Here is a 21690-nt window from a genome sequence, read left to right as displayed (position 1 = left end):
GGACCGACCCGTGTGCCAGCCCGGCCACCAGCCGTGGGGCCCGAGGAAGCTGCAGGAGGTAAAGCAGGGGGAGTTGGGCTGGGCCAGGGAGACAGCTTAAGCCCACAGTCTGGGGACAAGCCCATGGACTAAGAACAGTTTTCACATCCTTAAATAGTTCAAGACAATATGTAAAGAAGATACTTTGTGACACACAAGAAAGTTCTATAAAATTCAACTTCCACACATGAGGTTGTATTGGAACCTAGGCAGGCTCATTCACCAGGGCACCACCGAGCGGGAGGACAAAGAGCAAGGCTCTCTCAGCTGAAAATCCCAACTACCCTTTCCAGGAAAAGTGTGCTGACCCCCGGTGCAGTGAATCCAAAAAGAGCCCCCGACACAGCAGATGAGTGTGGAAAGGGGAGACACTGGTTATCTATATGGAACACACACACACCTCCTCTCACAGAATAGGAAGACGAACTCCAGGTGGATTAAGGATTCAACTGCCCAAAAAAGCTTTCATTAAAAAAAAAAAAAAGTATCTTTCTGACCTTAAAACAGAGGTTTCTTTTTATTATTATTATTATTATTATTATTATTATTATTATTAGTTAAGGTATTACAAATGTGTCCTCATCCCCCCCATTAACCCCCAACCTCCCCCCCCACACACACACACTCATGCTCCCATTCCCCTGCTGTCCATGTCCATTGGTTTGGCTTATATACATGTATACAAGTCTTTCGGTTGATCTCTTCCCCTTACCCCCGCCCTCCCCTACTTTCCTTCTGGGGATTGATAGCCTGATCGCTGTTTCTCAGTCTTTGGGTCTGTCCCTTTTCATCAGTCTATGTTGTTCTCTATAATCCACAAATGAGTGAGATCATGTGGTATTTATCTTTCTCTGACTGGCTTATTTCACTTAGCATAATGCTCTCCAGTTCCATCCATGCTGTTGCAAAAGGCAAGAGTTCCCTTTTTTTTTAACCGCAGCATAGTATTCCATTGTGTAGATGTACCACAGTTTTCTAATCCACTCATCTGCTGATGGGCACTTAGGCTGTTTCCAAATCTTAGCTATGGTGAATTGTGCTGCTATGAACATAGGGGTGCATATATCCTTTCTGATTGGCAAAACAGAGGTTTCTTAATTGAGGCCAAAAAAAAGCACTAATCGTAATAGATAAGACTGAGAAAAGTTAAAAACTAAAGTAAAAAACTCAGCCATCAAGACACCTTAAAGTAAGTGAAGAAAAAAGCTTCTGCACCCTGGCCAGGTGGCTCAGTTGGTTAGAGCAGTGGTCACCAACCCATGGTCCGCGGACCACTGGAGATCCGTGAGGTCTGAAAGGTTGGCGGCCCCTGGTTTTGAGTACCGTCTCATACACCAAAAGGTGACAGGTTCAATTCCCAGGGCAGGGCATACCCAAGTTTCAGGTTTGATCCCCGGTCAGGGTGAGTTCAGGAGGCAACCAATGGATGTTTCTCATATTGATCTTTCTCTCTCTGTGTGTCCCCCTCCCTCTCTCACTTTCTCTATCAACTGAAAAAATACTTTGGAATAAATTATGATTTTAATGTGGTTTTAACTCCCTTGACCCTATACCCTACTATCCATTATGATATTATTTTTCTATACTCTAATTTTTTGAAAACTGGTTTAGGGCTTTTGCATTAAATTCTGTAGTGAGAGTTATGTTCAATTCTACTTGCTTAACTGGTTTTAATGCTCAGCTTAATTCATTTCATCCACACCAATGCTGGCCAATAGAAATATGTGGACCACATAGACAATTTAACATTTCCAATAGTTTCGTTTAAAAATAAATGGGTGAAATTAATTTCAAAAAATTTATTTAACTCAATATATCCAAAATATTGTTTCAACATATAGTTAGTATAAAAATTACTAACGGAATTTTATGTCCTTCTTTCCTCCTGTCTTTGAAATCAGCTGTGTATTTCACACTTGAGGCGCTTCAGCATGGATCTGCCACTTTTCAAGTGTCCCAGCGCCACCTGTGACGAGGGTCAGCTCAGGGCCACCCTCTGCCCTTCCAATACTGAGAGTTCCCTTTGTACCCAGAACATAAAAGCGCTGAGTGCAGACTCACAGCAGGTTAAGCTTCTTGCTTTCATAGAAGTACCACAGTGCCTCTAAAATAGCATGCTTTATGTTTAATGTCATACTAATCTAGGTCAGACGCTGTTTTAACTTCATTCCTATCACACTTCTCTTGGAAATCTGTATTACTGTCCAAACTACAAATTTCCAAGTTGTGGCAGAAAACAGGAGCCAGAGAGCTGAGCCGGGCCCCAACTGCCAGGGCCTGCAGTCAGGTCGGCTGCACTGCAGGGGCTAAAACAGCTTCACCCAGCAGATTCTGTGGGGCTCACCGAGGCCATGGCCCCTCCTCACTGTGCCCTGACCCTAGGCCTCATGGGAAATGTCCGTTACGCCTCCTAACAAAGACGAATCCTCAGTAGTTTGAAGGACTTTGTCCTCAGACCTCTTCAAACTACTGAGGGCTAGTCTTCCGTTGCTGGACCCAAGGTCACCGGGCAGCTCCAGCTTCTGTACCATGGGACCAAGTCCCTGCTGTTTTCCCAACGACTGCTTTCCCGACCACCTGCACTTTCCCAAGCTTCACTCACGTCACACTCAGTCTGACTAAACCCAACCTGGATTCCGGTTCTACCCACTGATTTTCATCCTGTGGCTAATGTGATGTCAACTCCTCACACACTCCTTAATGTGTCAGTTAATATATTTAAATACCAGGTCTACACTACTTAGTAACTGAATTTACACCTACAGACTTAGGCTGTCAAAGTCAACCAAACTGGACATACTTTGCCCTAGCCAGTTTGGCTCAGTGGATAGAGTGTTGTTGGCCTTCGGACTAAAGGGTCCCAGGTTAGATTCCGGTCACTTACCTGGGTTGTGGGTTCACTCCTCTCAGGGTGCATAGGGGAGGCAACTAGTCCATGTCTCTCTCTCACATCAATGTTTCTCTCTCTCCTTCTCCTCCCCCCTTCCTCCCACTCTCCTGAAAAGCAATATCCTCAGACGAGCATTAACAACAACAACAAAAAAACCCTTTAAAAAAAAGAAAGTATGAAATTTACATTCAATTAGAATAGATATAACATGAAAAAAAGACTGAAAAATCAGAAGAGAACAGTCTTCACATAGTCCCCAAAAGTGAGTTAACCACCTTTGAAATCACTGGTTATTATTCCAAAGCATCTTCATTTACAAAGTTTAAAACACAAGTATTTTTAAAGTATAACTAACACTAATAAAAGTGCTTTTCTGGTTGTTTTTCAAAAACTTCATAAATCTGAAGAAAAAATGTTGGCATGAACTAATATCTTACTATTAGCAAAGTTTAATATTTCCTCTTGAAAAGGGAACAAATAAGTCAGGATAATGAAAAAATGCTCAAAGCAATCTGATTCACATATTTATTTTATAATATATTATTCAATCCATTAGTACACTAAGAAATGACTTTTCTTCCAACAAAACTTCAAAGACAGGCTGGAGAGATGCCCAGATTACAAATATGTATTTCCTTAGCATTGAAAAAAAAAAGCTCCCTCCAAAAAAAGTAAAAAGTACTAAGACTAAGGGCACACTATAACTTATATGTGAAAAGCAGAGAAAACACCTAGTATTTGAATTTGTTGTGTTGTTGTTAATCCTCACCCGCGGATATTTTTCCAATCACTTTTAGAGAGAATGGTAGGGAAGGGAAGGAGAGAGAGAGAAACATCTATGTCAGAGAGATACATCAATTGGTTGCCTCTGACATGCACCCCTACTGGGGCTGGGGATTGAACCTGCAATCAGGGTACATGCCCTTGACTAGAATCAAAACCAAGACCCTTCAGTGTATGGGGCAATGCTCTAACTACTGAGTACACCACCCAGGACTAGTATTTGAATTTTTAGAGATAGCAGATATGCAAGTAATATTATGATTAATCTGTATAAATCAATAATAACAGGCAACTACAGCCCACAGGCACTGAATACATTACAATCACCTCCCCAGATAGTCCACAGGGTGTACTGAAGCCCAGCCCCAAAGTGTAGAAGGTAGAAATGTGTGAGCACTCTAAGCTTTTACAAACACCGATCACAGCCAGGCCGAGAAGAAAGGCTCACTTCCAAATAATCAATATCATGTAGACCATGCTCTCTGAATGTGCAATTATTTTAGGTACTGTCAATAAAAAGACTTTTCAGCTCTGGTCGTGTGGCTCAGTTATCTGGAGCACCGTCCCATACACCAAAAGGTCTCAGGTTCGATTCCCAGTCAGGGCACATGCCAGGATTGCAGGTTTGATGACCAGCCCTGGTCAGGACATGGACAGGAGGCAACCAATCAGTGTTTCTCTCTCTCCCCGCCCCTTTAACCTCTCTCTAAAAAAATCAATGAACATGTCCTTGGGTGAGGATTTAAAAAGAAAAAAGACTTTTTAAAAAGTCTTATATTTGAAAGCTAAAGAACAGACTCCCAAGTAGTCTACATGTCTAAAAGAAATAACAACAAAGGACTTCATATTAAAATTTGAGAAAATTTAATATTAATTTGTTATTTAAGAAATTTAAAAATCAAGGTTAAAGCATGCTTAAAGAGAAATGTATAGTCGTGAATATATTAATTTTTAAAATGACAAAAACTAAAAATAAATGAGCTAAGTTTTACACAAGAGGCTCGAAAAAGTAAATGCGTAAAGGAATTAAAAGGAAAAAAATAAAAATAAAAAAGAAATTAAAAGGGCCTTAGCTGGTTTGGCTCAGTGGATAGAGCGTTGGCCTGTGGACTGAAGGGTCCTGGGTTCAATTCCGGTCAAGGGCACATGCCCGGGTTGTGAGCTCTATCCCCAGCAGGGGGCATGCAGAAGGCAGCCGATCAATGATTCTCTCTCATCACTGATGTTTTTCTCTCTCCCTCTCCCTTCCTCTCTGAAATCAATAAAAATATATTTTTTTAAAAAAGAAATTAAAAGAAAAAAGAGCAGAAATCACTGAAATGAAAACAACACAAAAGTGAGTATCTACAAAACCAAAGCTAATTCTTTGCTAGGGAGTGCCTACTTCAGTAGTTTTACAAAAGTCACTTCAAGGAGAAAAAAAAAAAGATGACATTTCCAGAAGGAAAGGAAAACTGTAACTATAGATATATTTTTAAATCATAAAGTATACGTCAAACATGTTCTTGCCATGACTTTGGAAAACATGAATGAAACGAACAACTTCCTGGAGAAGCACCGTGGAGAGACTGCTGGTCAACCCCGTTTCTGACCTCTGACAAGCTTCCTGCCACTGAGAGCAGCCACATGTGGTAGCCGTGCTAGTTCCAGAAATCCTCGGCCCCAGCCAGGCAGGCAGCCTCCTCCACTGACCCATGTGCCTTGCAAATATTATCATTTCTGAGTGTGCCAGGCAGTGAGGAAACCTGGAAAGTTTTAGTCTGTGTTAATGGAACCCTTGATGGTTAGCCAAGCAAACTGATGCCTGCAATAAAAATGTCACTTCATGGTTCCCTCAGTGACAAAAATGTGGCCAACATAATGTAAGTGGAAGTGGTGTGCACAACTCCCAATCAATAGCCTGAGAGAGAAGGGGTGTGCCCTTCTCCTACTTCCCTTTTCCTCCTTCCTTCTGGCTGGAATGCAGTCCTGAAGGCTGGAACTGGGCAGCCATCTGGGCCCAGGAGGTGCCCTGAGGCATGGAGGTCAGGAGGAAAGAGGTGGAAGGCGTCTGGATCACTGCCACTCCAGGCTCTGGCGCATGAGCTAAAGCACTTTCTACCTCATGTAAGCCACTACTGTTCCGGATCTTTCCTTCACTCGTAGGTCAACTTGATCCTGATTCAAATACTAATTACCAAAAGAAACTAAAAAGGAAATAGGAAAACAGAATTACCCACTAAGGAAGCTGACTTGGTAAAAGGGACAGGAAGGACCAGTTTGAGAGAAGAGGGCAGCCAGCCGCCTCAGGACTTCAACAGCACTGAGTGAGAAGAGCAGGAACCAGCCACCGGACGGCAGGATCCTCAGCCACAGAAGAAACGCAAAGTAGAACCACAACCAATTACGAAGGCTGACCACTCCAGTCCCGGCCTGGAGGCAGGCCCCTGCACTGGGCTGGGGACACAGCGAGGACTGGCAGGGCAATGCCTGGCCTGTGGAAAGGACTCTGAGACTGAAATTCCACAGCCACACACAGCAGGCCAGAGGTCGGCCTCCTTCAGGGGAGCAAGCAGTGCTCTTACGTGAAGCCTCGGGCAACATGTTTCTCCTGTGAGCATCTAACGCAGTGGTTCTCAACCTTGGCTGCACATTAGAATCACCTGGGAATGTTTTTAAAATCCTGATTTCTGGGCCTCATCCTCCGGAAATTCTGTTTCTTTGTTACTAATGTTGTGGCCCCATCCCATAACAAAGAAACAGAATTTCCGGAGGATGAGGCCCAGAAATCAGGATTTTAAAAACATTCCCAGGTGATTCTAATGTGCAGTCAAGGTTGAGAACCACTGATCTAAAGGCTCCCCCTGGTGGTATTCTCACTGCATGGTTCTCATAGGCTATTTCAGGCCACATCTCCACGACAAAACGAGGTCATTTTAAGCCGAATTATCTAAAACCACTATTAAATCAACATGTGTGTGAGTATGTGTAAAACATGGGAACTGTGGCTGCTGATACAACGAACTCTCTAAGAAATTGTTTTCTGTAAAAAACACACAATAAATATTTATTGCTATTTTTTTAAGCGAATGTAACAGAAACCTGGACATGATGACATTTGCGGCACACTGCCTGGCCTGCAGGTGTTCACCCCAGGGTCACATGCCTAAGGGGCAGTGGCAGGCAGGAGGCCATGGGTCCCAACAAAGCCTCATCACACACTGTGAGAAAGGCTGCTGGGAGGCCTGATACCAGGAGACTGTATTTAAAAGCCAGACTTGAAAGTTCCCCCCTAGCCTCTCGATCAGCCAGCGCCAGGCGGCCTGCTCCTGGCTCTGCACAACGAAGGGATGGATGAGGCAGGAAGGGGAGAGCCATGGAGTCAGAGCAGAGCAGGCCCTGGCCCTTAACTCCTGAGCCCCCAAGCGAGACTGCTGTCCACCCAGGGCAGACCTGACCCAGGTCCGGGGAGGTGACAGCCACTGCAAGAGCCGCAGTGTCTTCCCTCCCCACTGAGGGAGGGGGCGCTTTTCTACATATAAACAGACATTACTGTATAACCACGTTCCAACGGTGCTTCTAGTTTTTTCAAGTAAATGTATGAAACAGACACTTAACATGCTGATATTTACAAGACATTCCATTACCTTCTCTCCAGGTTTGGGTGACAGCTGCAGCTTCTCATAATCTTTCTTTGTCTCCAGAATTTTTTTGACGAGTCCTCCTGTTGAGAAGCAGCAGCTTTATGCTCCAGTTGTTCTCTGCCCTTTGAAGCTACTCTACTCTGATTGGGCAGAGGGCTGGCAAGAACACCCAAGTCCTTATTCTTCTCCTTCTACACTCAAAACAGCTTCAATAACCTTTATTTGATAAAGACAGCCCGCATCAGACTGATACAACTAGTGGTAGAAACTAACTCTACAGTTTCATATTGTTTCAAAGAAATCAGCTCCTTGAAAGGGAAAAATAATCTTTAGAAATAAAATAGATTTTCTCTTCTGTTTCCAAAGATGAAGAAGAAATGTAGAGCCAGCAGCTGGCTCAGTGGTTGAGCATTGAAGGTCTGATTCCTGGTCAGGGCACATGCCCCAGTTGCAGGCTCAGTCCCCAGTAGGTGGTGTACAGGAGTTAGCCGATGGGTGCTGCTCTCTCACATCAATGTTTCTCTCTCTCCCTCTCCCTTTCTCTCTCTCTCAAATCAATAAAAACATATTTAAAATTTTAAAAAACCTGAATCTGATCAACTCTCTAGAACAGTGGTTCTCAACCTTGGCTGCACATTAGAATCACCTGGGAATCTTTTTAAAATCCTGATTTCTGGGCCTCATCCTCCGGAAATTCTGTTTCTTTGTTACTAATGTTGTGGCCCCACCCCATAACAAAGAAACAGAATTTCCGGAGGACGAGGCCCAGAAATCAGGATTTTAAAAAGATTCCCAGGTGATTCTAATGTGCAGCCAAGGCTGAGAACCACTGCCCTAGAACTAAGTTACAAGAATGGGGAAGAAGGCATACTAGAGGGTATGATAAGCAGCACCTCGGCGTGAGAAACTCAGACGACTGGCTTCAATAAATACATCATGAGGGGAAGGGTGGGAGGGCCCCGAGTTAGGGGAGACTTCAGTCAGATCAACTGTAATGCAGGGACCTGGTCTGGACTGCCAAACTGAAAAAACACACAAAACTGGAAAAAGAGGCATGGATGATACTAAGTAATTTTTTTGTACATATGGCAATGAATTTATGGCTATATTTTTTTAAAAGAGCTCTTATCTTTTAGAGCTACATACGGTGTGTTTCCCGAAGAAATGATGCCCTGGGACTTGCAAAGGGCCTGGGGAGTGGGGTTGGGGGGGTGGAGGCTGAAATAAAACAAGATCAGCCTCACTGTGGGAGCTGTGTGATGGGGACAAGGGGTCACTAGCCTATTCTCTGCTTTCATAGGTGTACGAAATAAAGCAGATCACATTGCAGAACTGTCCACCTGGGAAGGACCTTGGAGGTCATGCAATTCCAAATGTAATCACACGGATAAGAAAAGGAGTCACCTACGAAACAGCTCACACCTGACCTCCAGGGTCGGGGTGCCCCTGGGTCCCCCAGGATGGGAGCAGCATCCATCATCTCCCAGAATAAAAAGCACCAACCTCAGAGGGACCCGTGCCCATGGAGCCCTATCTACTGCTGGTCGGACTCCCGCGTCTGACCCCTCCAGCCCACACCAACACCAGCACTCACCGTGCTTCTCATCTTCCTCCAGTTCCACTGCGTGTGCCTGAGCAGGAAAGGAAGGAGAAGAAAGGAGATTCGGGTTTGCTGAATTCTCAAAATCCTACCTTCACGGATCTCATCAGAGGAATGGCGAAATTAGGGTAGAAAACTAACTGAAAAATTAGAAGTTCTGTCTGCATAAATCTGAACGCTGGAGTGAAAGTGTCATTACCAAACCCCCAGGCCAGGGCACTAACCACTTCGAGTTCTGACACCTCAGAGAGAGGGGGCGCAGCCTCCACCACAAACTGGTCGTCCTCTTCGTTCTCAGAGTTCTGCACATCGACAATCACATTGGAGACGGTCTGACCACTTCCTGTCCTGAATACAAAGAAATCAGATTAAATTAGAAATCTTGTCGATGATGTTTTCATCCACCCCGTGCATCTGGAGCTGAGTGCGAGGTTATGTGAGAGCAGCTCAGCACAGGGGCCTGTCGCTCTCGGTGGGAGGCTGCCGGTCCACTGTAGGATGTTTAGCAGCAGCCCTGGCCCCAAACCCCCCAACTGGATGCCAAGAACTTTCCCTCCACCTCCTCCCCAGTCATGTCACCACTCCAGACATGGCCCCAACATCCCCGGGGGTGGGGTGACCCCTGGATGAGGACCTCTGTACAGCCCCCTCTTGTGGAGACCTCCTGCTCCTCCTCCCCAGACTCCTGGTGAATGAGGAAAACCGATCCGCAGAGAGAACTCACCTCCCAGAGTCTCACCCACATATTAACTCTCCACGCCCCCTTGCCCACTCAGGGATTCTGTTCCAACACCCCCAGCCTGCTTCGCCCACATCACCAAATCCGCCCCCACAGGATCATCCTGTCACCCAAAAATGTGCTCATTCTCTCGTCTTCAAAACAAGAACCAGTAACTTCCCTCGGCCCTGCCTTCCTTCCCACTCCCTACTGCCCTTCCTTTGCTTCTGTCTCTTTGCAACAAAACCTGAGTAAATGCCTACACCTGCCGTTTCCAAGTCCGACCTCCTGCCCTATCTGAAACACCCGACCCAGCCTGTTGACTTCTGTACCTTACAGATCCTACTGCATTCACTGGCAGGTTGTAAACTTACAAAAGCCCTACCTGGCGCTGGCCTTTATATTGTTTATGATTTTCTCATAACCTTTGTTTTTTTATTTCTGTGCAATTAAACCTTTAAATCTTTTTTCCTATTTTCCCCCTCACTGTGTTTATGCTTAGAAAACCCTCCACCCAGAGGTCAGAGAAATGCACCCGAACATCCTCCCCACGTACTGTGAAGGTCTAACTGTGGGAGTGCCTGTGTTCTCTCACCCATCTGAAAAGTGAGGCCATGTGTGGTTTCAGGTGAGGGTCTAACCTGATTTTTCTTTTTCTCAACAGCAAGTTTTCCCAGCACCATCCAGTCCACCCTTCCCCTGCAGCATGTGCCCGATTCCCATCGATCCGGAGGTCCCACACACCGGGAGAAGCCCCTTGCCCCTCCGGTTAGAGCGCACCTCACCTGTCCGCTGTTAACACCTCCGCGCTGTCTTGCCGTTTCACTCGGGGAGGCGCTGGCCTGGCACTCCCAGGCCGAGGAATTCTTCTAAAACCAGACAGTGGAAAACCAAATCAGGGGTATAAACACTCCCACATTTCAAAGTAGACAACAGAAAACCCAGGTCAGCTCAGCACTGCCTTCCAGCCACCATCTGCCTCCTAGTCTGCACATATGCTCAGGATATTAAGAAATGCCATTAACCTAAAAGGACCCATCTTTTAATCTTATATTTTCATTAATTTTAAGGTACAAAAATAACTATCAGTAATCAAAATATGACATAATTTAGCCATAAGTATGCATTCCCCTAAATCTCTAAAATGTTCTATGTGTAGTTAGTTGTCACCCAGGAACAGGAAGACTAAATAAAATACACGGTTTTTGCTTCTTAGTACAAATGTCTCCTCAGAATTAAGCTCAAGCATTACATGAACTGCAGGAGATAGAGAGGAGCGTGTCAGCTCCGCATGGGGGAGCACAGACCTGGCGCCGGACGGGAGCTCGGGGGGGACCTCAGGGTTCTCGGGCACCTCTGACTTCTCCTGGTTGATGGGTCCCACTTCTCCTTCTGAGGGGACGGCACCCCAGTCAGCAGTTTGCAAAGGAAGGAACAGAAACAACAGATACATACTGGAGAAGACAGTAACCAAGTAATTGCAAATATAAATGAGCTTTCTCATCCATCATCCTGATGAAAACAGACACTTGGCATCTAACTCTGGTGAGGACCAGGGAAACGGGCTCCCTCCAACGCTGGCTCAACTCCTCCAGAAACAAAACGAAAAAGGTAGATCAATCAATTCAGCACTTTAACTTAAAGAAAATACAACCTAAAGAAATGGACACGTTAAGTAACACACGTGCCAGGAGGCTCCCGTCACCACGAGTGACTAACAACAGGCAATCTGGCCAATACGGCATCGCCACACGCAAGACCTTTCAGTGTAAATAGTGCCGTCATTTTAACATGTAACCAGCAGAGTACAGCGATACATCTAATAACTGCATGTCCATACATGGGGTTCTAGAAGGTCTTCATTTAAGTTGTGAGCAGTGGAATTCCCAGTGCTTTTCATTTTCTTCATTTTAAAAATTTTCTACTTTGAGTACACCATATTATATTTATAATCTGAACAAAATTGTCTTCACTTTGATAAAATGATTTAATCTGTAAATAACAAGTCCAAACTATTAAAGACAATTACATTTACTCCACTATTTAAAGTAAAGGTGAAAATCCATCAGAATTTGAATATTCAAAATATACTTTATACTTTGGAAAGAAATCCTTTGAAATGTTTTTTTAAATATATTTTTATTGATTTCAGAGAGGAAGGGAGAGGGAGAGATAGAAACATCAGTGATGAGAGAGAATCATTGATTGGCTGCCTCTTGTACGCCCCCTACTGGGGATCAAGCCGGCAATCCAGGCATGTGCCCTTGACTGGAATCAAACCTGGGACCCTTCAGTCTAAAGGCCTACGCTCTACTCACTGAGCCAACAGGCTAGGGCTTGAAATGTATTTTTGACACATAAAACATGCAGATTAAATCTTAAATTGGGACAGTGGAGACGTGTTTTACTGACACACCTGTAAGACATAAATCTGAGAGCATGTCTGCATGTGTACACACTTGTACACACAATTCATACCGAGCACTCACTCAGCGCCATTCCTTACCTGAAACACTAGGGGAATCACCTGAAAAAAAGAAAAAGAACACATCAGAAATTCACTTTTGTGTTAGTAAACCTCAGTATACAAAAGAAGCAGAACAGTATTAGAGAAAAATACATAATAAACAATTTGGGTTTTATTAGGGGGAAAATGGTCATTTCTTCAAAACTTCTTTTCTAGTCACACTCACTATTTTGTTTTCAAAGGTAGAAAAACAAAGAACAAAGAAAACTATGACTCACAACATGTTATAACAGGAAATTGGTATGAAGAAAGTGTGTCATAGGACAAACAAGACTGACTCCAAATGTACGGGTCTAGGCCATTCCTCGAAGGAACCGCCGGCCACGGTTAGGACTTGGGTGAGACCAAGCAACCAGCCTCCCACAACTGGTCAGTGAGGACTTTTCCACCAGCTCCTAAATTAGAAGAAACTTTCTCAAGCTCCACAGGAGCAACCTTTGCACTTGTCACCGGGATCCTTTTCCTCCAAGTGTTGCTCAGGGCACAGGTAGCTGAGAGAAGCACTATAGGGTTGTAGGGTGGGTGGGTTCAACCCACAGGTGGATCGTCCTTTTTTGTGTTACTCTGAGAATGCACGAACACATGTGCAGAAGAGCCGAAACTGCACGCCCCTGGGTCACTGGGAGGACCCACAGGCCAACGCAGGGTGAGGAGCACTCTCGGCCCCCTGCTCGGTCCACCTGCAGGAGGACTTGACTCTCCACTGACTATGGAACACCACACAGAGCCACAGCAACAGTGCCCCAGGGGCAGCGGGAACCGGGAGGCCCCACAAGACCCCACAGAGTGAGAGCAGAGGACAGGCCTGGTGACCAGTGGGGCCCGAGGAACTTGAGGGGCGGTTAAAAGGGGCCTGGAGAATGTGGCTCTAGACCAGTGGTTCTCAACCTTCCTAATGCCGCGACCCTTGAATACAGTTCCTCATGTTGTGGTGACCCCCAACCATAAAATTATTTTCGTTGCTACTTCATAACTGTAATGTTGCTACTGTTATGAATAGTAATATAAATATCTGATATGCAAGATGTATTTTCATTGTTACAAACTGATCAAAATTAAAGCATAGAGATAACTCACAAAAACAATATGTAATTATATATGTTTTCTCCGATGGTCTTAGGCGGCCCCTGTGAAAGAGTCGTTAGACCCCCCAAAGGGGTCGCGACCCACAGGTTGAGAACCGCTGCTCTAGATGACACCAAGGTGTGAGAACGTGCACGTGGCAATTTAAGTCCCATGACGCGGTGTGACTAAGCCACTCCTGAAAGCATCATGGCTCCCTGCTGCTAAACTCCCATATGGCCACGACTCCTAGTGGGAGCACGTCCCGATGATCCTGTCCCCCAATGGCCCTCTGTGCTTCGAGGTTCCTGGTGGCCGGCCTGTGTCCTCCTCCTACCCACAGTCTGTCCCTGACCCGGTGGCCAAGTCCCTTCCAGCTCTGGTGCACACCGCTGTCCTCAGTCCGCTTTGTGCACACTAACACACTCACTGCAAAGGGCCTGACACCGCTGTCCTCTGTCCGCTTTGTGCACACTAACACACTCACTGCCCACGGCCTGACACTGCTGTCCTCTGTCCGCTTTGTGCACACTAACACACTCACTGCAAGGGGCCTGACACTGCTGTCCTCTGTCCGCTTTGTGCACACTAACACACTCACTGCCCACGGCCTGACACGGCTGTCCTCTGTCCGCTTTGTGCACACTAACACACTCACTGCCCACGGCCTGACACCGCTGTCCTCTGTCCGCTTTGTGCACACTAACACACTCACTGCCCGGGGACTGACACCGCTGTCCTCTGTCCGCTTTGTGCACACTAACACACTCACTGCCCACGGCCTGACACGGCTGTCCTCTGTCCGCTTTGTGCACACTAACACACTCACTGCCCACAGCCTGACACCGCTGTCCTCAGTCCGCTTTGTGCACACTAACACACTCACTGCCCACGGCCTGACACGGCTGTCCTCTGTCCGCTTTGTGCACACTAACACACTCACTGCCCACGGCCTGACACCGCTGTCCTCTGTCCGCTTTGTGCACACTAACACAATCACTGCCCGGGGACTGACACCGCTGTCCTCTGTCCGCTTTGTGCACACTAACACAATCACTGCCCGGGGACTGACACCGCTGTCCTCTGTCCGCTTTGTGCACACTAACACACTCACTGCCCACGGCCTGACACGGCTGTCCTCTGTCCGCTTTGTGCACACTAACACACTCACTGCCCACGGCCTGACACCGCTGTCCTCTGTCCGCTTTGTGCACACTAACACACTCACTGCCCGGGGACTGACACCGCTGTCCTCTGTCTGCTTTGTGCACACTAACACACTCACTGCCCACAGCCTGACACCGCTGTCCTCAGTCCGCTTTGTGCACACTAACACACTCACTGCCCACAGCCTGACACCGCTGTCCTCAGTCCGCTTTGTGCACACTAACACACTCACTGCCCACAGCCTGACACCGCTGTCCTCAGTCCGCTTTGTGCACACTAACACACTCACTGCCCACAGCCTGACACCGCTGTCCTCAGTCCGCTTTGTGCACACTAACACACTCACTGCCCACGGCCTGACACCGCTGTCCTCTGTCCGCTTTGTGCACACTAACACACTCACTGCCCACAGCCTGACACCGCTGTCCTCTGTCCGCTTTGTGCACACTAACACACTCACTGCCCACAGCCTGACACCGCTGTCCTCTGCCCGCTTTGTGCACACTAACACAATCACTGCCCGGGGCCTGACACGGCTGTCCTCTGTCCGCTTTGTGCACACTAACACACTCACTGCCCGGGGCCTGTCACATTAGGCCTCCAACAGGTGTTTTCTGTTTGAGCAAATGGACAAATGTCAGCCCCACCCGGCCACACCAGCCCCAGCAGCCCCTGGCCACCCAGCAACCGGCCCGCACAGCCCTGCTTCTGGGGCACGACATCGAGGAGGCCCTGGCACCCCCCTAGCCCGTTAGAAACTCCAGGCCTTAGAAGACAAATGCAGAATGTGCATTTCATCACAACTTTTTTTAAAATGCTAAGAAAACTATGCCAAAAGCAGAGACTAACCAGGTGCAACTTAAGACACTGAAAGAACATTACAGACAGAAAACCATGGTCATGAGAGTGTTGTGAGCTGATGACAGTGTTGTGAGCTGATGAAAGTCATCTTTGAACATGAAATCAGTGGTGTGTGCTTGGCCTGCGGGAAGCCCAGCAGTGGCTGAGGCTGGCTTCAGGGTCATTCCTACACTCCAGGGTCTGCCACTTTACCTCCCTCCGGAAAAACTCCCAGGACAAGGGACAGGCTGGTCTATCCAGCAACGACTAGAATATTCCGCTCTCGTTTATGTAGAGGAGAAAGGGAGTCATGGCCAGGTCTAGGCCTGGCGTATGAAGGTAAGGACAGGGCCCCGTGTGGGCCACAGCTCTGACAGGACCCCAAGAAGGGAGATGCCCACAGGCAACACCGCGTCGGGGGACTCAGCGCCCCAGGAAAGGAGTGAAAAAGCCGTCCTTACCTTTCTGCTTCACTGCTGGTTCTGGCTCGGGGTTGTCCCGCCACAGACTAGGTGAGTTACCATCTGAAACACTAGCTGAGTTAGTATTAGCTTCTGTCGGTCCTGATATGAAACAGTTTGAAACGGGTAGTTAAGACTGTGCACTGCGGGCTGGTGGCTTTACCACAGAGCTATTGACCACCAGGTGACCCGCAGTGTATAGTGGACGCACCAAAGGCGATCCCAGGGGAAGCATTCGAGATCTTGCTCCCAGGCATATGTCCTCACTTTGGCTCAAATAAACTCATAAAAATTCAAAAATTAAAAAAAGGTCCCCAAGTGTGGCTCTGGGGTCCAGAGGGAAGGAAGGGTGCAGCCTGTGAGCAGGGCGAGGCCCACTCAGCCCAGGTGGGGGCCTGGCCCCCCTCCTCCATTTCTAGAAGCGTCTCCCACTACCGCCAGGCCTGGGAGTTGAGAAGCTGCAAATAGGCAGTAATCTCAGGAAAGCAGGAGGAAAAGAAAAATACTTTTGGCATGGTGTAAAGGTCTAGATATCTTAAATGCTCCCAACTACCTGCCTACCAATTAATGATTAATGTGCCAATGTTGATAAAATTAGAAAAAAAAATATATCCAATATCTGAGAAATGTTTTTCCTATTTTAAAAAAAGGGGGGAGGGGCAAGGAGGTACAGGAGGGACAGATTCTCAACTGTGGCAGGACCCTGGGCTTGAAAGTGACCTATCACTGAAGGACCCCACTGTCTAAGAAGAAAATAATATTGGGAGACAAAAATAAAATAAAAAAATGTTCCCTTTCCTGAAACACAACTTATAATTTCTCAAAAGTATTCAAAGAAATAGTTTATATCAACCTGCCATTGACTATCAAAGAACTGCTTTATTTTATGTAACAGAAGTACATAAATAGATGACATAATCTTCTAAGGTGCTTTTTTTAAAAATGTTTAAAATGATGCAGACAATCTGATTCATGTGGTTAATTACTTATGATATCTTATAGAGGGCAGACAAGGAAGCAATATGAAATATTAAGTTCTAGACCAGGGGTGGGCAAACTTTTTGACTCGAGGGCCACAATGGGTTCTTAAACTGGACTGGAGGGCCGGAACAAAAGCATGGATGGATTTTTTGTGTGAATATAAATTCAAAGTAAACATCGTTACATAAAAGGGTATGGTCTTTTTTTTCAATAGTTTTATTCATTTCAAAGGGGCCGGATCCGGCCCGCGGGCCGTAGTTTGCCCACGGCTGTTCTAGACAAACATAAGCATCAGCTTGGCAGCTATAGATTATCAATTTTAGAAGAAAACACCCCAATAGTTTTAAGTTACATTTTATTTGAAAAGTCAAATATTTTCTATACTCTACAAAAGCCACTAGTACAATAAGTAAGCTACAAATGTACTATCTTTATTCTGTCGTTCAAGGAGACTAGTGACACTTGGCACAATTTTATCTTTTTAAACTTCTGGTTATTTTCTTGAGTAAGCTTCAAATTCACACAAATAGAACCAAGAAACAGGCTAAATATTTACTAATTATACAACTAATTCTTAATCACAGAGGGAAGGTTAACCAGTTTGCCAAATAACACTCAAAGAAATAATACACTCATTAAAATTACTATAAACTGGAAAGAAAAAAAAGGCACACTAGCGCCATCTGTTGTCTAAACTACCAGGAACCAAGGAACCTTGCAGGTCAGGTGTGGACCGGGCATCAAGACCTCTCATGTTCTGCTGCCCTTCCTGAGCCGCAGCCTGCAGCTGTGTCCAACGAGATCCCGGTGCACCCCAATGGGAAACAAGGGAAAGAGCACAGTGCACCTGCATCGGGGTGAAGGGGAAGCAAAACGCTCTGCCCGATCCAAGCAGGCCTTCAGGTCTAACAGAAATATGGGGCGGTGGGGAGTAAAGGGGTGTCATAAGTTAAACGACACCACAAAGAAACAACCAGACAAATCCAGAAAGTGAACATTCTACAAGGCAAACAACCTATTCTCTCCAAAAAAGAGCGGGGGTGGGAGGAGGAGGGTTATTCCAAATTCAAAGTAAAGAGGCAAAAATTATAATAAAAATATAGTGTATTAATCTTAACTGGATCCTGGTTTTTAAAAACATAAGAACTTTTTTGACACAATCAGAATACAGCCTGGGTTTTTAGGTGTATCGGGGTCAGATAGCAAGAGAATTTTGTTAGGTGCAACAATAATTTTGTGCTGTGTAGGAGTATGTCTTTTTTATTTATTTTTTTTTATTTTTTGGGCTACATGCTGAGATATTTAAAGGGAAATATGCAGAGGTAAACTGTTAGGATGTTTTCAATATACTGTGAAATATTTCATAAAAATACATAGCTATGTAAGATCTGGAGACAGCCCAAGTGCCCATCAGTAGATGAGTGGCTAAAAAAGCTGTGGTACATTTATACCATGGAATACTACGTAGCAGTAAAAAAGAAGAATCTCTTATCCTTTGAGATAGCATGGAGGGACCTGCAGAGTATCATGCTAAGTGAAATAAGTCAGTCAGAGAAAGAAAAGTATCACATGATCTTACTCATATGTAGAATCTAAGTAACAAAATTAACTGATGAACGGAGTGGATCCAGAAACATGGAAGCATGGAACAGAGTGTGGAATCTTGGAGAAAAGGTGGAGGATGGGACCTTACATGCATATATGTATAACCCATGGACACAAATGAGGCTATGCATATATGCACGGGGGGAGAACCTGGGCCGGGGTTGGGGGGGCGTGGGCTGGAGGAAGTCAATGGGGGAGTAAGGGAGACATATGTAATACTTTCGGCAATAAAGAATTAAAAATAAATAAAATTACACAGCTACTAATGAAGCAAATATGACCAAATGTCATCTTGATGGATCTAGGTGAGAGATATATGGGTCTTAATCATTCTAATCGCTCTACTTCTGTATCTTTCACAGTAAGAAAATTTAAACAATAAAACAAAATTAAATGAGGGACTCAAGCAAAGTAAAGGCACGGACGGCTTCCTGTTCCGGAAGGCTGGGACTGTCAAACCGCAGTAAAGAGAGCAGGCTGAGCAGGCAGCCTGCACCACAGTCTCAGGAGGGGGAGAAACAGTTCACACTTTAAAATTAAATGGAAAAATTCCTTGTGGGATTCTTTAATCCACCTGAAAAAGCAAATGATAACAACAAAAACATGAACTCTCCTGCTATCCCTGACAACACAAAGCCAGCCATCTGGCATTGGGCACAGGGCAGCAGGGCCTCGGTGGGTTGGCACAACATGGGCACCAGGGGCTCTCAGTAAACTAACGTGTGTGTAAGGAGCAGAGTGGTATGGCATGCCTGAGACAGGCCAGCCACCTTGTGGATATCATCTCATTCACTTTGACCCACGTGCCAATGAAAGGAGGATCCATGGGCTTGCAGGGGTTGGGGGGTGGAATTATTCCCAAGGCCTGGGACTACACCGGCCACTCCATGCCCCACCCCTCTCCTTTGGCCCAGGGACTGCCTGGGAGCTCCCGCCTGGACCCAGAGAAGCTCCCGCAAAGATGACATAAATGCACCACCCCAAGAAGCGACTGCACTGCAGCACGTGGGCCCTTTGTGAGAGCGTTTTCATTGTAAGGAGTCATCCTGCTCCAGTTCAGTCAGTGCCCTTTGTTCAGTCGTCCCGCAGTGCTGGAGACCCAGATAAAACACAGAGCTGACCCACTTGGAACAAACAGCAAGGCCACCTCACGCAGGGCCTGGGGACCCCACTGGAGCAGGGCTGCAGACACACAACTTTCAGAAATGTGGTTCTTATCTTAGGGGGAAACACATGGTAGGAAAGACATGCCTATCATGCTTCCAGCCACAGGTACAACATTTTAAAAGTCAGAGATATAAGGTAAGTTCAGCCTAAAAATTTTTATTTTTCCCTACAGTCAGATTTACACTCTTTTTTCCCTTCAATGACACTAAAGAATTCTAGTATTTCTGAAAAATTTACTTTAACATCACAGAAGGCTACAATTGCTGGTATTTAATTAACATCATCCCATTTGAATTTCAAATTCATACATCTAATTGCTCCTTATCAGCAGGCGAGGCTCCGTGCCCACGTCACACTGCCGACCTCAAACAGAAAAAGAAAGGCAAGCCACAGAACAGCTCCCCAAGTGCCCACAGCAAGCACTTCCCAGTCTTCCCTGTGGGCATTTTCTAGAACAGAGTGGAAAAGTATGGAAACCTGGAAGATGATTTTTCTAACACCCACATCATTTTGTAAAATCCCAACAGCAAGATGAAGACAGCATTTTGGTTTAGATCAGTGATTCCCAACCTTTTTTTTGGCTCTGCCCCATCTAAGCATCTTTAAAATCCAGATTACACCCCCTACCTGTGACATATAATTCTTATTATTCAAAAAGTGAACTCCTATTCACATGGGGGAAGCCTAAAGACCATTAACTTGGTCCAAACAAGCTTCCAAAGAACATGGCATCCATGAAATTGTTAAAAATAATAATAATAATATGAAGTGATATGAAAAAATAACAAATATTCAAAACATACAATAGAGAACTGAAATGCATAAATATGTCACATTATATATTTATATACTGTATATGAGGCCCCTAGAACCATAAGAAATGCAAAAAATTCACTGTTAATATCTCAGTCTAGAATTGCCCCCCCTAAAAAATCAAACTGCCTCCCTGTGAGGCATGTGCCCCACATTGTAAATCACTGGTTTAGATGCAAAAATAAGTTGTACTGCCCTGGCCAGTGTTTCTCAGTGGTGAGAGCGTCGGCCTGTGCACCGAAGGGTCTCAGGTTCAATTCTTGGTCAAGGGCGCGTACCTGGGTTGCAGGTTCAATCCCAGGCCTTGGTCGGGGCACATGTGGGAGACAACCAATTGATGTGTCTCTCTTGCATCAGTGTTCCTTTCTCTCTCTCTCTCTTTCCCCCCTTTCCTCCCTCTCTTCCACTCTAAAAAATCAATGAAAGCCCTGCCAGCATGGCTCGGTGGTTCAGCTTCTACCTATGAACCAGGAGGTCACGGTTCAATTCCCAGCCAGGGCACAAGCCCAAGTTGCAGGCTCGATCCCCAGTAGGGGGCATGCAGGAAGCAGCCAATCAATGATTCTCTCTCGTCACTGATGTTTCTATTTCTCTCTCCTTTTCCCTTCCTCTTTGAAGTCAATAAAAAAAATATTCAAAAAAAATCAATGGGAAAAATATCCTCAGGTGAGGATTAACCACCATAAAAAAATTAAGTTGTACAAAAAAGGGCATGGAAAAACTGTTATTCATCTTTATCATCTAACATAGCAAGTTAAAGTAAACAGAATAGCAACTCATTTCTGACCTTCAGGACATTACAATGAACATCAAAGTAGTTAGAATAAAAATAATAATAATTTATACCTACATTAAGATATAACTATTTCATACCAAAGTGGTTAGAAATTTAAACTAAAGAGTTTATTTTTCTTATCTATTTCTGAATCTGTAGTTTCCTGATCTGGTTCATTATTTAATCCAGACACTATGGGGCCTAAAATGTTAGCTGAAACACGACCCTCCTTCCCTCCTGACATAAAGTAGTCAACGAGAGAGCACCGTGTTGCCAAGGCCTTTGAGTTGATTGCTTCAGCCGGCATTCACAGGGGCCAATGCCAAGGTCACTAACAGTCTCGGCCTCCACGGGACGCCCCTCTAAAAAGCATTCAACAAGACACCCCCTCCTGAAGTGCCTCCCCTTGGCTTTCAGGACACCCAGTCTCTAAACTTTCCTCCAACTTCTGTGCCCCCTGCCAGAGCTGCCTCCTGCTCTCCGGGCCTGTGCAGCTGGGTGGCCCAGAGCATGTTACCTACGTACCCTCCCAGACTGATGATCACAAGATGGCCCGAGTGAGAAAGATCAACTGCCTGCTACAAATTCCCAACTCTTCGTTTTCACCTTCAGGTTCTCCAACTCTGTCCCTGAACTCCA

At 45.6% G+C, this 21690-nt stretch overlaps 1 protein-coding gene across 12 annotated transcripts in view; it reads right to left on the bottom strand.

The window, feature by feature from the left end:
• The window catches only part of TRAF3IP1 (TRAF3 interacting protein 1), a 43372-nt gene that overhangs the window by 7888 nt on the left and 13794 nt on the right, over positions 1-21690 (bottom strand). For 4 of the 12 annotated variants that reach the window (XM_081095835.1, XM_081095842.1, XM_081095846.1 and 1 more), the window contains 7 exons: positions 15711-15812; positions 12160-12180; positions 10961-11045; positions 10439-10522; positions 9160-9283; positions 8930-8966; positions 7339-7415 (listed from right to left, as the gene is read on the bottom strand). In XM_081095835.1, the coding sequence (XP_080951961.1) occupies positions 7339-7415; positions 8930-8966; positions 9160-9283; positions 10439-10522; positions 10961-11045; positions 12160-12180; positions 15711-15812 (530 nt within the window). Of the gene's footprint in view, positions 1-7338; positions 7416-8929; positions 8967-9159; positions 9284-10438; positions 10523-10960; positions 11046-12159; positions 12181-15710; positions 15813-21192; positions 21289-21690 lie in introns of all 12 variants that reach the window. The other 8 variants (XM_081095839.1, XM_081095843.1, XM_081095836.1 and 5 more) reach the window with 4 other exon arrangements.

The sequence above is a fragment of the Myotis nattereri genome (genome assembly GCF_964212035.1).
Source record: "Myotis nattereri genome assembly, chromosome: 7".
Taxonomy (NCBI): domain Eukaryota; kingdom Metazoa; phylum Chordata; class Mammalia; order Chiroptera; family Vespertilionidae; genus Myotis; species Myotis nattereri.
This window is presented reverse-complemented; position numbering and strand designations above follow the sequence as displayed.